Source organism: Lupinus angustifolius, chromosome LG04 (genome assembly GCF_001865875.1).
Source record: "Lupinus angustifolius cultivar Tanjil chromosome LG04, LupAngTanjil_v1.0, whole genome shotgun sequence".
Taxonomy (NCBI): Eukaryota; Viridiplantae; Streptophyta; class Magnoliopsida; order Fabales; family Fabaceae; genus Lupinus; species Lupinus angustifolius.
This window is the reverse complement of record NC_032012.1, coordinates 23,390,116-23,403,124: the sequence shown is the minus strand read 5'-3', so window position 1 is coordinate 23,403,124 and position 13,009 is coordinate 23,390,116. Positions and strand designations below refer to the sequence as shown.

The following is a 13,009-nucleotide window of genomic DNA, read 5'->3' as shown; positions in this document are numbered from 1 at the left end:
TATATATATATATATATGGGTCATCTCACACTAGAAGTTGCTTGGCCACAATCAAATCGCATTTCACTTTGTTGACTTAGTCTTCCCTATTTCAGCACATTTTAATTAATTATAGTTAGTTAGTTAGAATCTTAGATAAGTCTTGAATAGTTTAAATAGGATTAGTTACTTTGTAATCATTACTTAATTCATTTCATTCTCAATAAAATTTACAAACATTCTTCTTCTTGTTTTTCCATTCTTGCATTTCTTCTCCAGAAGTGTTATTCACTTCATACCTTTCTTCAAAGGCATTTACTATTCTATTAGTAATAGTACTTAAAACCTTTTTTATTTGATTCTTCAACCTCATTAGATTATAATCTGACTTTCTTTTTATAAAAAAATATTACAACATTATAATTTTACACTTTACATTTTTCTTCAAAATTTTGTAAACTTATTGTTTCTCATTGATGAATGAAGAAGAAATAATAGCCTATATTGACATTTTTGTACTATTTTTATTGCAATATTAATCAAAAAATTGTCTATCTTTATAGAGTTTAAATTCTAATGTATAAACATTAAAATATATATGGGTCATCTCACACTAGAAGTTGCTTGACCACAATCAAATCGCATTTCACTTTGTTGACTTAGTCTTCCCTATTTAAGCACATTTTAATTAATTATAGTTAGTTAGTTAGAATCTTAGATAAGTCTTGAATAGTTTAAATAGGATTAGTTACTTTGTAATCATTACTTAATTCATTTCATTCTCAATAAAATTTACACACATTCTTCTTCTCGTTTTTCTATTCTTGCATTTCTTCTGCAGAAGTGTTATTCACTTCATATCTTTCTTCAAAGGCATTTACTGTTCTATTAGTAATAGTACTTAAAACCTTTTTTATTTGATTCTTCAACCTCATTAGATTATAATCTGACTTTCTTTTTATAAAAAAATATTACAACATTATAATTTTACACTTTACATTTTTCTTCAAAATTTTGTAAACTTATTGTTTCTCATTGATGAATGAAGAAGAAATAATAGCCTATATTGACATTTTTGTACTATTTTTATTGCAATATTAATCAAAAAAATTGTCTATCTTTATAGAGTTTAAATTCTAATGTGTAAACATTAAAATAGCCCCCCACACACACCTATTTAAAATAGCCCCCCACACACACCTATTTAAAATAGCCTCCCCCAATGTGTAAGCCCCACTTCAATTTTCATTTTCACGTGAGCTAATGATTGTTCATATGAGAAATTTTTCGTTTGTTGACACTATCGATATATTTGATATATTATCACAATATTATCCATCATTCATATTTTATTATAATTAACTTTTAAAAAAAGTGATAAAGTAAATAATATTATACTCAAAGTATTAGAGATGAATATGCATAAATTTGAAGATAACAGTATTACACTATTTCATTCAATTTTCATTTAAAGATGATATCCCACTTTCATGGAACAGTTAACAAGATCCCATCACCTACATTGACCAAAACCCATCGAGTAATACAAAAGAACCATCAATTTAATGCATATACACCACAGAACAATTCAAAACCACCATCACGAAAGTAAAGGATAACTTCCAACTGCACATTTAAAAGATCTTTTATGATTGTTAGGTACTTCATCGATTCCTTTATTTATTGAAGCTTTGGTTTTGATGACGCTATTTTATATCCAAAGTGGTCACTGATAATAAAAATAATTTGCTTGACCATACGAACTGTAAGTACCAATAACATGTTAGATTTAATTATGTAAGGTCTCGATGCTCATAATGACTAAAGATTAAAAGTTCGACTCTTTGAAGAGTCACATATCTCGAAAGAGACCCAAAAAATGAAGGAATACCTTTCGTATACAAAAAAATACATCAACTCTAAGTATGAGATTAGAGGCTTCAATCTAGTAATCACTACTTTAAATTAGACTTTGTCTAATTACCATCCTTAGCTCCAATATAGATATACCTGAGCTAATTTAATTATTATTCAACCGAACCTGGAAATCGGATTGTTGCCAAATTAATGATATTTCATACATTTGAAGTCCTAATTACAAGCTTCCGAATGCAAGCACATACAAAGAAACTGCAAACAGGAGTTGTGTTTCCCTTACATGATGAACATTGATCAATACATAGAAGACCCATTGGGATTAATTTCTATGATAATTATCGAGGTGACACTGTAAATGTTTGAAGAAAAAAATGATGATAATACATATAAGTGTGACAGACAAATAAGTATTATGGTAGGGCTACACAGCAGAAGAGGCATTAGTACACATCTTTTTTATCAGAATAACTGAAATCAAAGTAACTATTTGTTTCTTCTTCTACTTCCCCATGAGCCTAGAGCTTAACGATCTCAGGAATATAAACTGGATAACGATCAATGCAATCAGACCAAGGTCCATGAAGAGGGGTTTTAATGCTTCTGTTGCATTTCCACACAGCACTGTTACATTTAAACCCACTTCCAAATGCTATTTGCCAAACCCTATCTCCTTTCTTCATCCTCCCCTTAGATTCAATGTAATTCAGCTCATACCAAAGTGATGAAGATGAAGTGTTACCAAAGCGGTGAAGGGTCATTCTTGAAGCTTCAACATGCTCCGCGGAGAGTTGAAGGTTCTTCTGCAACTCATCAATTACAGCACGACCACCAGCATGGATGCAAAAGTGCTCAAATGCTTGCTTAAAATCGGGGATGTATGGTTTCCATTTCGGGTTGAAGATTTTTCTACCAATGAGTGTGAGAAGGAAAAGAAGCTGTTCTGAAGCGGGTAGAACAAGAGGACCCATGGTTGTGATGTTAGATTTAAGAGCTTCACCTGCAATTGCCATAAGATCCTTTTGAAGTGTGATTCCAACCTTCCCTTCTTTGTCTTCCTCTTCAAAAACACAATGGTATGCTTTGTCATCAGCACCTTTGTGAGTTCTAACAACATGGACTAACTTGTATTTTGCTCTCTTGTGCTCTTTTCTTCTGTTTGATAAAAGAATAGCAGCACCTCCCATTCTAAATAAACAGTTTGGAAGAAGCTTGGCTCTCTCATTTCCTTGGTAATAGTTTGGTGTGATAATCTCTGTGCTCACAACAACAGCATTCGAGTTTGGATGAACTTGAAGAAGATCACGAGCTAAGTCAATTGAGATTAGCCCAGCACTACAACCCATCCCTGAGAGGTTAAAGCTTTTAACATTGCTTCTAAACTTATACTTGTTAATCACCATAGCAGACAAAGAAGGAGTAGGGGAGAAAAGGCTGCAATTGACAATAAGAATGTCTATATCCTTAGGCTTGAGACCAGTTTTTTGTAACAATGAATCCATGGCCGAGAAAATAACAAGCTCAGCTTCACCTCTAGAATTTTCCATGGTTGGTTTTGGTGGGATGTAATGAATTGCAGGAGGCAAACAAGTCTCTTCGCCAAGGCCAGATCGCTCAAGAATCCTCATTTGAAACTCAACACTCTTCGGGTTGTTCTTCAGTATAAGCCTTGAGTGTTCCATGAATGTAGCAAAAGGGACACGACACGTAACAGGTGGCTTGAAACAAGCATAGTCAACAAGGTAGATTGTTCGTGGCTTAGACATAAAGTACACAGTGCCTATGAAGATTATGAGGAAAGAGGAGCATAGAATTTGGACAAGATCAAAATGAAGAGAATTCCAAAGGTTGAGTATTTCATCAGGACCTAAACGTAGTACCTCAATGAAAATCGCAGCCATAATGGGAACAAGGGTGAGGGTGACAATGTGGTTCACAAGGTATTGGTAACCAAGTTTCACATACTTGAGCTTCAATGTGTTAGAGAAATCTGGCATGGCTGGAGGCATGTTTTTCTTTTTTGTTTTCTTTGAGGAACACAAAGGTATACACCTATGAGAATTTTGTAGTTGCTAAAAAAGATGGAGGGTGAGAAATGAGAATGAGAAAGAAGAGGGTTTTTGGTTTGGTGATTGAATAAGTGATAGAGAGGGAGGTTAGGTTTTAAAGGCAAAGGGGGCCCCATGCACTGAAGGTGGCAGATGAAGGGATTTAATGAAACACTTCACGTCACTCAACGCTCACTTAACTTTAGTATTAATTTCCATAATAATTCTTATTTCACATATTATTTAATAATTAAAATTTTAATTTAAATATATACTTTTTAAATCAAAAACGATTTATAATATATGAAATAATACATTATGAATAGAAGATATAGTCTAACTTCTGATAGGGTCTTGCGCTCATAGTTTGTTACACTTTGAGATAGAAATTCTATCTTTATTTAATCCATATGAAGTTCCTTTATATTTGAAAGTGAATAATATATACACGTTAACATTGTAAAATTTTAATATATTATCAATATATTATTTATTATTGATTCTTCGGTAATATAAATAAATTACAAATAATGTGGTGTTTGTAATAAATACTATATGTTTTCCTACATATATATTACACCCATTTAAAAAGCATCCACGGAATTAGGATCTATTATAGATCTTTATACAGCCATACTCTACTACTTTGGATTAACACAAACAAGCCAAACTCTGTGTCAACAATTAATAAATAGCATTGACTATTCAATATTCTTCAACGATGAAATTAGTTAACATAGACATTCAGTCAAATTATTACTTTCATTCTTTGTTAGTTATTATATTTATAATAAATCATATTTAATTAAAATTGAGGATCTTTATTTGTTTTTAGAGTAAATTACATTGATACACCCCTGAGTTTTAGTGAAAATATACAAACTATTACATCACTTTTTTACACCTATATAAACCCCTCATTTTTTATACTTTTATTACACTGATCACCCCTGCATGAGAAATAAGTGTATTTTTGTGAACAAAAAATATGATAAATACAATTAAGTCAAATAAAATATGATATATTATGGAGACAAGTCCAAATAATATATGATATATTATGGAGACAAGTCCAAATAATATATGAGTCGATATATCTTTATTAGCACTACAACCCATCCCTGAGAGGTTAAAGCTTTTAACATTGCTTCTAAACTTATACTTGTTAATCACCATAGCAGACAAAGAAGGAGTAGGGGAGAAAAGGCTGCAATTGACAATAAGAATGTCTATATCCTTAGGCTTGAGACCAGTTTTTTGTAACAATGAATCCATGGCCGAGAAAATAACAAGCTCAGCTTCACCTCTAGAATTTTCCATGGTTGGTTTTGGTGGGATGTAATGAATTGCAGGAGGCAAACAAGTCTCTTCGCCAAGGCCAGATCGCTCAAGAATCCTCATTTGAAACTCAACACTCTTCGGGTTGTTCTTCAGTATAAGCCTTGAGTGTTCCATGAATGTAGCAAAAGGGACACGACACGTAACAGGTGGCTTGAAACAAGCATAGTCAACAAGGTAGATTGTTCGTGGCTTAGACATAAAGTACACAGTGCCTATGAAGATTATGAGGAAAGAGGAGCATAGAATTTGGACAAGATCAAAATGAAGAGAATTCCAAAGGTTGAGTATTTCATCAGGACCTAAACGTAGTACCTCAATGAAAATCGCAGCCATAATGGGAACAAGGGTGAGGGTGACAATGTGGTTCACAAGGTATTGGTAACCAAGTTTCACATACTTGAGCTTCAATGTGTTAGAGAAATCTGGCATGGCTGGAGGCATGTTTTTCTTTTTTGTTTTCTTTGAGGAACACAAAGGTATACACCTATGAGAATTTTGTAGTTGCTAAAAAAGATGGAGGGTGAGAAATGAGAATGAGAAAGAAGAGGGTTTTTGGTTTGGTGATTGAATAAGTGATAGAGAGGGAGGTTAGGTTTTAAAGGCAAAGGGGGCCCCATGCACTGAAGGTGGCAGATGAAGGGATTTAATGAAACACTTCACGTCACTCAACGCTCACTTAACTTTAGTATTAATTTCCATAATAATTCTTATTTCACATATTATTTAATAATTAAAATTTTAATTTAAATATATACTTTTTAAATCAAAAACGATTTATAATATATGAAATAATACATTATGAATAGAAGATATAGTCTAACTTCTGATAGGGTCTTGCGCTCATAGTTTGTTACACTTTGAGATAGAAATTCTATCTTTATTTAATCCATATGAAGTTCCTTTATATTTGAAAGTGAATAATATATACACGTTAACATTGTAAAATTTTAATATATTATCAATATATTATTTATTATTGATTCTTCGGTAATATAAATAAATTACAAATAATGTGGTGTTTGTAATAAATACTATATGTTTTCCTACATATATATTACACCCATTTAAAAAGCATCCACGGAATTAGGATCTATTATAGATCTTTATACAGCCATACTCTACTACTTTGGATTAACACAAACAAGCCAAACTCTGTGTCAACAATTAATAAATAGCATTGACTATTCAATATTCTTCAACGATGAAATTAGTTAACATAGACATTCAGTCAAATTATTACTTTCATTCTTTGTTAGTTATTATATTTATAATAAATCATATTTAATTAAAATTGAGGATCTTTATTTGTTTTTAGAGTAAATTACATTGATACACCCCTGAGTTTTAGTGAAAATATACAAACTATTACATCACTTTTTTACACCTATATAAACCCCTCATTTTTTATACTTTTATTACACTGATCACCCCTGCATGAGAAATAAGTGTATTTTTGTGAACAAAAAATATGATAAATACAATTAAGTCAAATAAAATATGATATATTATGGAGACAAGTCCAAATAATATATGAGTCGATATATCTTTATTATTTTTAGAATTGTTGATGTATTTTGTAATAAAAAATAATAAAGATACATTAATTTGTATATTATTTGGATTTCTCCTCACAATATACCATGTTTTGTTTAACTTAATTACATTTATCACATCTTTTGTTTAAAATATTACACTTATTTCTCATGCAGGGTGGTCAGTATAATGAAAGTATAAAAACTAGAAAGATTTGTGTAAGTATAAAAAAGTGAGGAGTAATTTATTTAATTTCACTAAAACTCAGAGAGTGTCAGTGTAATTAACTCTTGTTTTTTTACAACTTGATTCATACATAAATAATAAGTGATATCCCTTATCGCTTTTATAAGACCATTTTGTATAGTTTTGGATTAATCTATGTGAAATCATTGTTAGAATAAAACTAAATCACTTTCTCTTTATGCTCAATTTGTTTCAGTAAATACGGGTATTTTTTAATAAATATATTTATTGTATGTAGGATTTTAAAAATATTTTTATAAATATGACCAGAAAAATTATTATAAAAAGAAACAAATGGAGTACATAAATGTTATACAAAACAGACATATTAATTAAAAAAATTAATTATCTTTTACAACCTTGAAAACAATAACATATGAACTAGTAGAAATAATATGTTAATATGTACCGACTAATTGGTAAACTAGCTTTATAAATTGAATAATTATATCAAATCCTTATAATATGTTTGCTTACAAATTCTATTATTATTAATTATAGAGTTAGTATTATTTGTTGGTGAAATGATCTCTAGATAAAAATAATATTAAGTCACTTGTAAGTCAATAAAGAAATATTATCAGTATAGTCACAATAATAACAACCCAATAATGCATATCGGTTAATGACGGGAAACTAGCATAAAAAAAAGATTGAAAATAAAATAATAAATAAATTTCATAATTAAAAGGGGAATAAAATAATATTAGTATATAAAAACTTAAAATTAAATAATAATGATGTATTGATCGAGATTAAAACAAAATACATTTATAAGAATTTTTTATTGTTAACAATTTAACATTATCGGTAAGACAATAACAATTTCTCCAATAGAAAAGTTTAATAGATAATCTAGAAGAAAAATAGTTAAAAATAACTAATCATAAAAAACATAAAGTTTAAAAAGTTTTAATCAAGTTTACCTTAAATGAATATCATACTTAATTTGACAACTACATAACATAAGTCTCCATTGTTAAGACATAACACTAAAAATTATATATAAAAACCTTAAAAAAATGATTAGTCCCAACTTCAAATAATGATAAGCATACACTCAACTTTATATGTTATCAAATAAAAATAGTAACTTATACTAAAACATCTTAAGTTTTAGTAAAATTACATAAATTATTTATCTTTTTTTTTTGTATATATCTACATAAATCATATCTATTTACATACATATATTATATTAACTATGTGATCTTTTAAGCAAAAAAATATATAATAATTGTAATTAAGTTAATAAAGTATGATATATTGTGCAACCAAGTTTAAATAATATATAAGTCAATGTCTCTTCATTATTTTTTGTTCATTACAAAATGCATTAATAATTCTAATGAGATATTGTTTAAATCACTCTTATACTATATTCTAACGAATCAAAAATAATGGAGAAGTGTTGACTCATTTATTATTTGTATTTGTCTCAACAATGTATCATATTTTGTTTGACTTAATTATATTTAACATCATTTTTTGGTTAAAAAATTACATTGATCTCTCTTACAATAGTAGTCAGTGTAATATATGTATATTAATTATGGGTGTTTATATAGGTGTAGAAAATGGATGAATGTTTTATATAATTTTTACTAAAACTCATGAAGTATGAATGTAACTTAAAAATGTATTAGAGAGAACAAGAAGTCAAGTTTAGAATTTGATTCTTCTTCATTGAAAACTTGGTCAAGAATTTCATCCACATCATCACTGGAAATTTCATCCACATTTTCTTAAGTGTGTGTTTAAAGTTTTACTAAGATTTTGCTACTACAATTTTAAGGAAATTGAACAAGATTTTGAATTGTTCTCAAACATTCATCTTATTAATTGTGCGATCCAGAACCACTTATAAGGTTGGTCATTAGTCGATTGAACCCTTTGGTCGATCTGACTTAAATATTGTTGAGATAAATAAAGATATATGGTTTTTGTGATAGGGAGTTATCAAAGTAGTTAAATATTTTTTAAACCATGGACAATGCATGACTGATACGAAGTAGAAAATTTTAAGTTTGTTGGCAATTTGCATAAGAATAATGGCAAAATGATAAGGGGGGTTGGGCGCTGGTAGGAGTATGTCACTACCAGCTAGCGATTCATTTTAAATTCTGTTTCAATGTTCACTCTTTTTACTTCCTCACATGGATTGTTACAATGTGTAGCTTTCACGGTAAAAGTTTTTGCTGTCTAACTACTTCTCTCTCGTTTTCATAACTTATATGCAACTCGAAAATAATTGGTTCCTTAACAAAAGATATGGGAAGATACTTTTGATCTTATCATAGCAGTAACATGCACAAATTGTATATTTAAGCCAAAATAATCTTTAATATCTAAGATATGAGTGCCAGTTAATATAAACAGACAACAATAATGTCTGTCACATGTACATAATTAGTAGATGAGTACTTTTTTATAAATATGATGATGTTAGGGGTTTGTTCTTTTTCGTGTGCACAAAAAATCTTTATTTGCCTTTGGTGGGGAAAAACTTGAGTTAAATTATTTTCTTATATGATATTGAAGTTAAAATAAATATGTCTTAATTCAATAGTTATAAGCAAATCATCATAAGATCTAATTTAAATGATCAAATAAAACAACTGTTATTATGTTTCTACCGTTGATTGCCGGTGGTGGAACGGATGGCGGACCTTCATAAAGGCTGGTAGCAACGGCTATCCCAAAAAAAAAAAATTAATTTGCTTTCTGCATATTGGAACACTTAAATTTAACCATACTTATTGTGCTCTACCTAAACGATTTCCTAATTATCTCCAAATGTTTCTATCTCCTCATCCTACCCGCTAGGCTAAGAAACTGATATTTTCTTTAGAGTTTCTGTTTTGTCTCTATCAATATTGTTTTTAGGAATCAAACATTTACTTTTGAGCTAATATGATATATGGAATTATACTACAAAAAATACTAACATATCAAACATTTCAAGTGGAGGGTTTAGGGAGTAGAAAGATAAAAAGGTTGAGAATTCAAATTTCATGTATTACAAAAATACTAACATATTAACATTTATCTATAAAATTATATTTAACGATCTAGTAATACATTATACTATAAGATCAACACATTATATGTTTAGTTGGAACACTTTCTTACGGCACTTCTCATACACAAAATCTTATATTGATTTGAAGTTTTAAAAAAAACTGAAAAAAACAATGCTTTAAATGAATATACTTTTATCTTTTATATACTTTAAAAAGAACAATGCCCAAGTTTTTAAATTTTTAACGTTCCACGTATCTCTTTTTCAAAAGAGAAAATATATTATCCATACGTGCAAAATTCCTAAACGTGAAGGTCATATGAACATAAGCCCAAAGCTCTCCTCCGACATTTTCTTTGTAGATGTAAACCCAACTTTTGACCATGCTCTATTGTAAGTTTGTAACTGAAAGGATCTGCAATGTAAATAAGCATAGTACAATGCTGGAGTATGATATAGCCTTCGTAGTATAGAAATCATCATTTAGTTCTTACTTATACTTCCAAGCTTTATCTTTAGTAATATTATTAATCAACCCAGAACCACGTTTGGGATAACGATAACAACATGAGTTTATCTCACCTGTCCAAAATCCTAAAATTGTCCTTGTCAATTAAGCTAATAACTATAACCAACTTGTTTCAAGTTGACAAAATGAACCAGATTTCCCCTTAATGTATGTGAAAACCTTCATTGCTTCCTTGTGCAAAAGAGGACTCTACAGTTATGGCAACATGTCATTTCAAAGCCAATCTAAATGACATGGGTCACATGTGCTTTTCATAAATTAAAAGATATGAAAAAAATGTATATATGAGTTTTATACATTGTCATTATATCATTTATCACTTATATTTAATACAAATGAATGATAAATAATATAATGATTGTGTATAAACTTTTACACTAACAATGCATAGATACTACACTCTTGAAAAATACTTCGTGGATTTTTTTCTAAATGTGACCTTAGTGTGTTTTTCAACAACAAAAAAAAACACAGACTTTTTTCTACAAGTGGCCTCGAGGTGACCTATGCTTTTGTTTTTGGGGGAAAACATATTATTATTGGGAGTAATCTAGTTTTTTCCTGCTAAAAATAGATTAAAAATCTTAAAGAGAATGACATAAATCAGCCGTGAAAACTAGCTGAAGAATAAGACATTGTAGCTCATCTCTACTTGAGAAATGAGAACAATATAAAAGCCCACTCACCTCACAAGTTTACATACCCAATAAATAGTTGAACTTAAACTTAGTGCCCATGATGATTGGGTCATTTACCCATCTATTAAATTTGCATGCTTGGGCTTAAGAATTGTCTCATCCTTTTAAAACTTGATGACTTCGCCCTCCCTCCTTAACGATATTTCATGTTAGGGTAAGGAATTAAAAATTGAATATTTCATATTTTGATTATCTTAAGATCTAGCGGGGCTTTAGACCATTAGACAAACATATTGTGAATATGAGTTAATTTTTTAAGATAAAAGAAATGAATAGTAATATTTGAAAACCATAAAATAAACCAATGTGAAAAGGATTTCTCAAGCTTTTCCACTATCTTCCTCCCTCTCCCAAAAACAAGTTACAATCAAATCAAAAGCGGATAGATTCTGTGGTTAAACGAACCAATAACAAAACATATACCTTGTGCATGAAATTCCACCAATAAAAATTGATTTTAAAATCTAGTGATGAAACATACAGATATATTTGGTGCTCGATTAAATTATATAAATGGTATAATTATTGTAAAAAATAAACATTTTAAATTATTGTCATTATATATTAAAATATAAAGACATGCATGATCTATACAAGTTACTAGAAAAATCTCCTAACTAATAACCCTTAAAACTGCAGATGAATCCTAGTGCACTATTTGGATTATAGCACCATGATCTCTCGACTCTAGTAAGCGTTACAACATTAGAAATATTGGGCTAATTTTGTTCATAAATGAGTTTAACTATTAAAATCAATCCAATGATATAACTCTATCATTAGTCTTAAAACGGGTCTTGCAAATCTATCCCTCATCTATGTTTCACATTAAAATATCTCATCAACGAATATCTTGGTTATTTTTAATGGGTGAAGTAAAGTTATGCATTGGGAACAAGCGAATGATCAAATAGTAAAGAGTACAGAGACAAGAGAATAACACAAGAGATTTGGTAACGAGGTTCACTCAATTGTGCCTACATCCTCGGGAGCGTTGAACGGCTACCACTATATATTATTAGAGAATAAGGATTAGTGATTGACTATTCTTCTCCTCGTTACATTAGGTTTACATAATATAAATATATAGTCCTCTACCCCAACCCATTTACATCAGTCCAAACCCATAATTTGTATTGATGTTATCTAGAGATATGAGTCATTGCACAATAATCTCCACATTGGCGAATATCATCAATCTCCATCTTCCACCGTTGGGTTGGAGCGCTCTATAGTCCAACATCAGTGAATGTTCAGCAAGCTCAGGCAATGCCTCAACTTGTCCACGGTAACTAGTTTGGTTAGCATATCAGCTGCATTTTCTGAAGTGTGAACCTTCTGCAATAGTATCTGCCCATAAGCTATCAACTCTCTGATCTTATGAAATCTCACATCAATATGTTTGGTTCTAGCATGATACACCTGATTCTTTGCTAAGAAGATAGCACTCTGACTGTCACAATGCAGCGGAACTCCATCTTACTCAATGCCTAACTCATTTACCAGTCCCATAAGCCACATGGCTTCCTTAGAGGCTTCACTAGCTGTCATGTACTTTGCTTCAGTTGTGGACATAGCAACAACAGACTGAACTAACGATCTCCACATAATTGGTCCACCTTCAAGGGTGAAGACAAACCCCGTTGTGGACCTTCTATCATCCAAGTCTCATATATAGTCCGAATCAACATAACCAATAACTGAAGGCTTACTCTATTGGCTGCCAAACATGATACTG

The 13,009-nt window shown here is 30.2% G+C and overlaps 2 protein-coding genes across 3 annotated transcripts in view; both read right to left on the bottom strand.

Annotated features, from left to right (window-relative positions):
• Positions 1–3,995, bottom strand: part of LOC109346342 (3-ketoacyl-CoA synthase 6) — a 15,115-nt gene extending 11,120 nt beyond the window's left edge. For both annotated transcript variants that reach the window (XM_019585846.1, XM_019585847.1), the window contains exon 1: positions 2,372–3,995. In XM_019585846.1, coding sequence (XP_019441391.1) covers positions 2,373–3,863 — 1,491 coding nt within the window. In that variant the 5' untranslated portion in view covers positions 3,864–3,995 and the 3' untranslated portion in view covers position 2,372. The remainder of the gene's footprint in view (positions 1–2,371) is intronic.
• On the bottom strand, positions 4,516–5,684 carry LOC109344739 (3-ketoacyl-CoA synthase 6-like). The gene is made up of 2 exons (XM_019583494.1): positions 5,018–5,684; positions 4,516–4,574 (listed from the first exon to the last, which is right to left on the bottom strand). The coding sequence occupies exons 1-2, from the start codon at positions 5,682–5,684 to the stop codon at positions 4,516–4,518; spliced, it is 726 nt and encodes a 241-aa protein (XP_019439039.1).

What these genes read in the sequence shown, in the direction of transcription:
- LOC109344739 (XM_019583494.1), bottom strand. Translation starts at nt 5,684, where the DNA reads ATGCCTCCAGCCATGCCAGATTTCTCTAACACATTGAAGCTCAAGTAT. An exon ending in CTTTAACCTCTCAGGGATGG is followed by an intron (nt 4,575 to 5,017) that starts GTTGTAGTGCTA and finishes TTGTTGACACAG; the next exon opens with AGTTTGGCTTGTTTGTGTTA.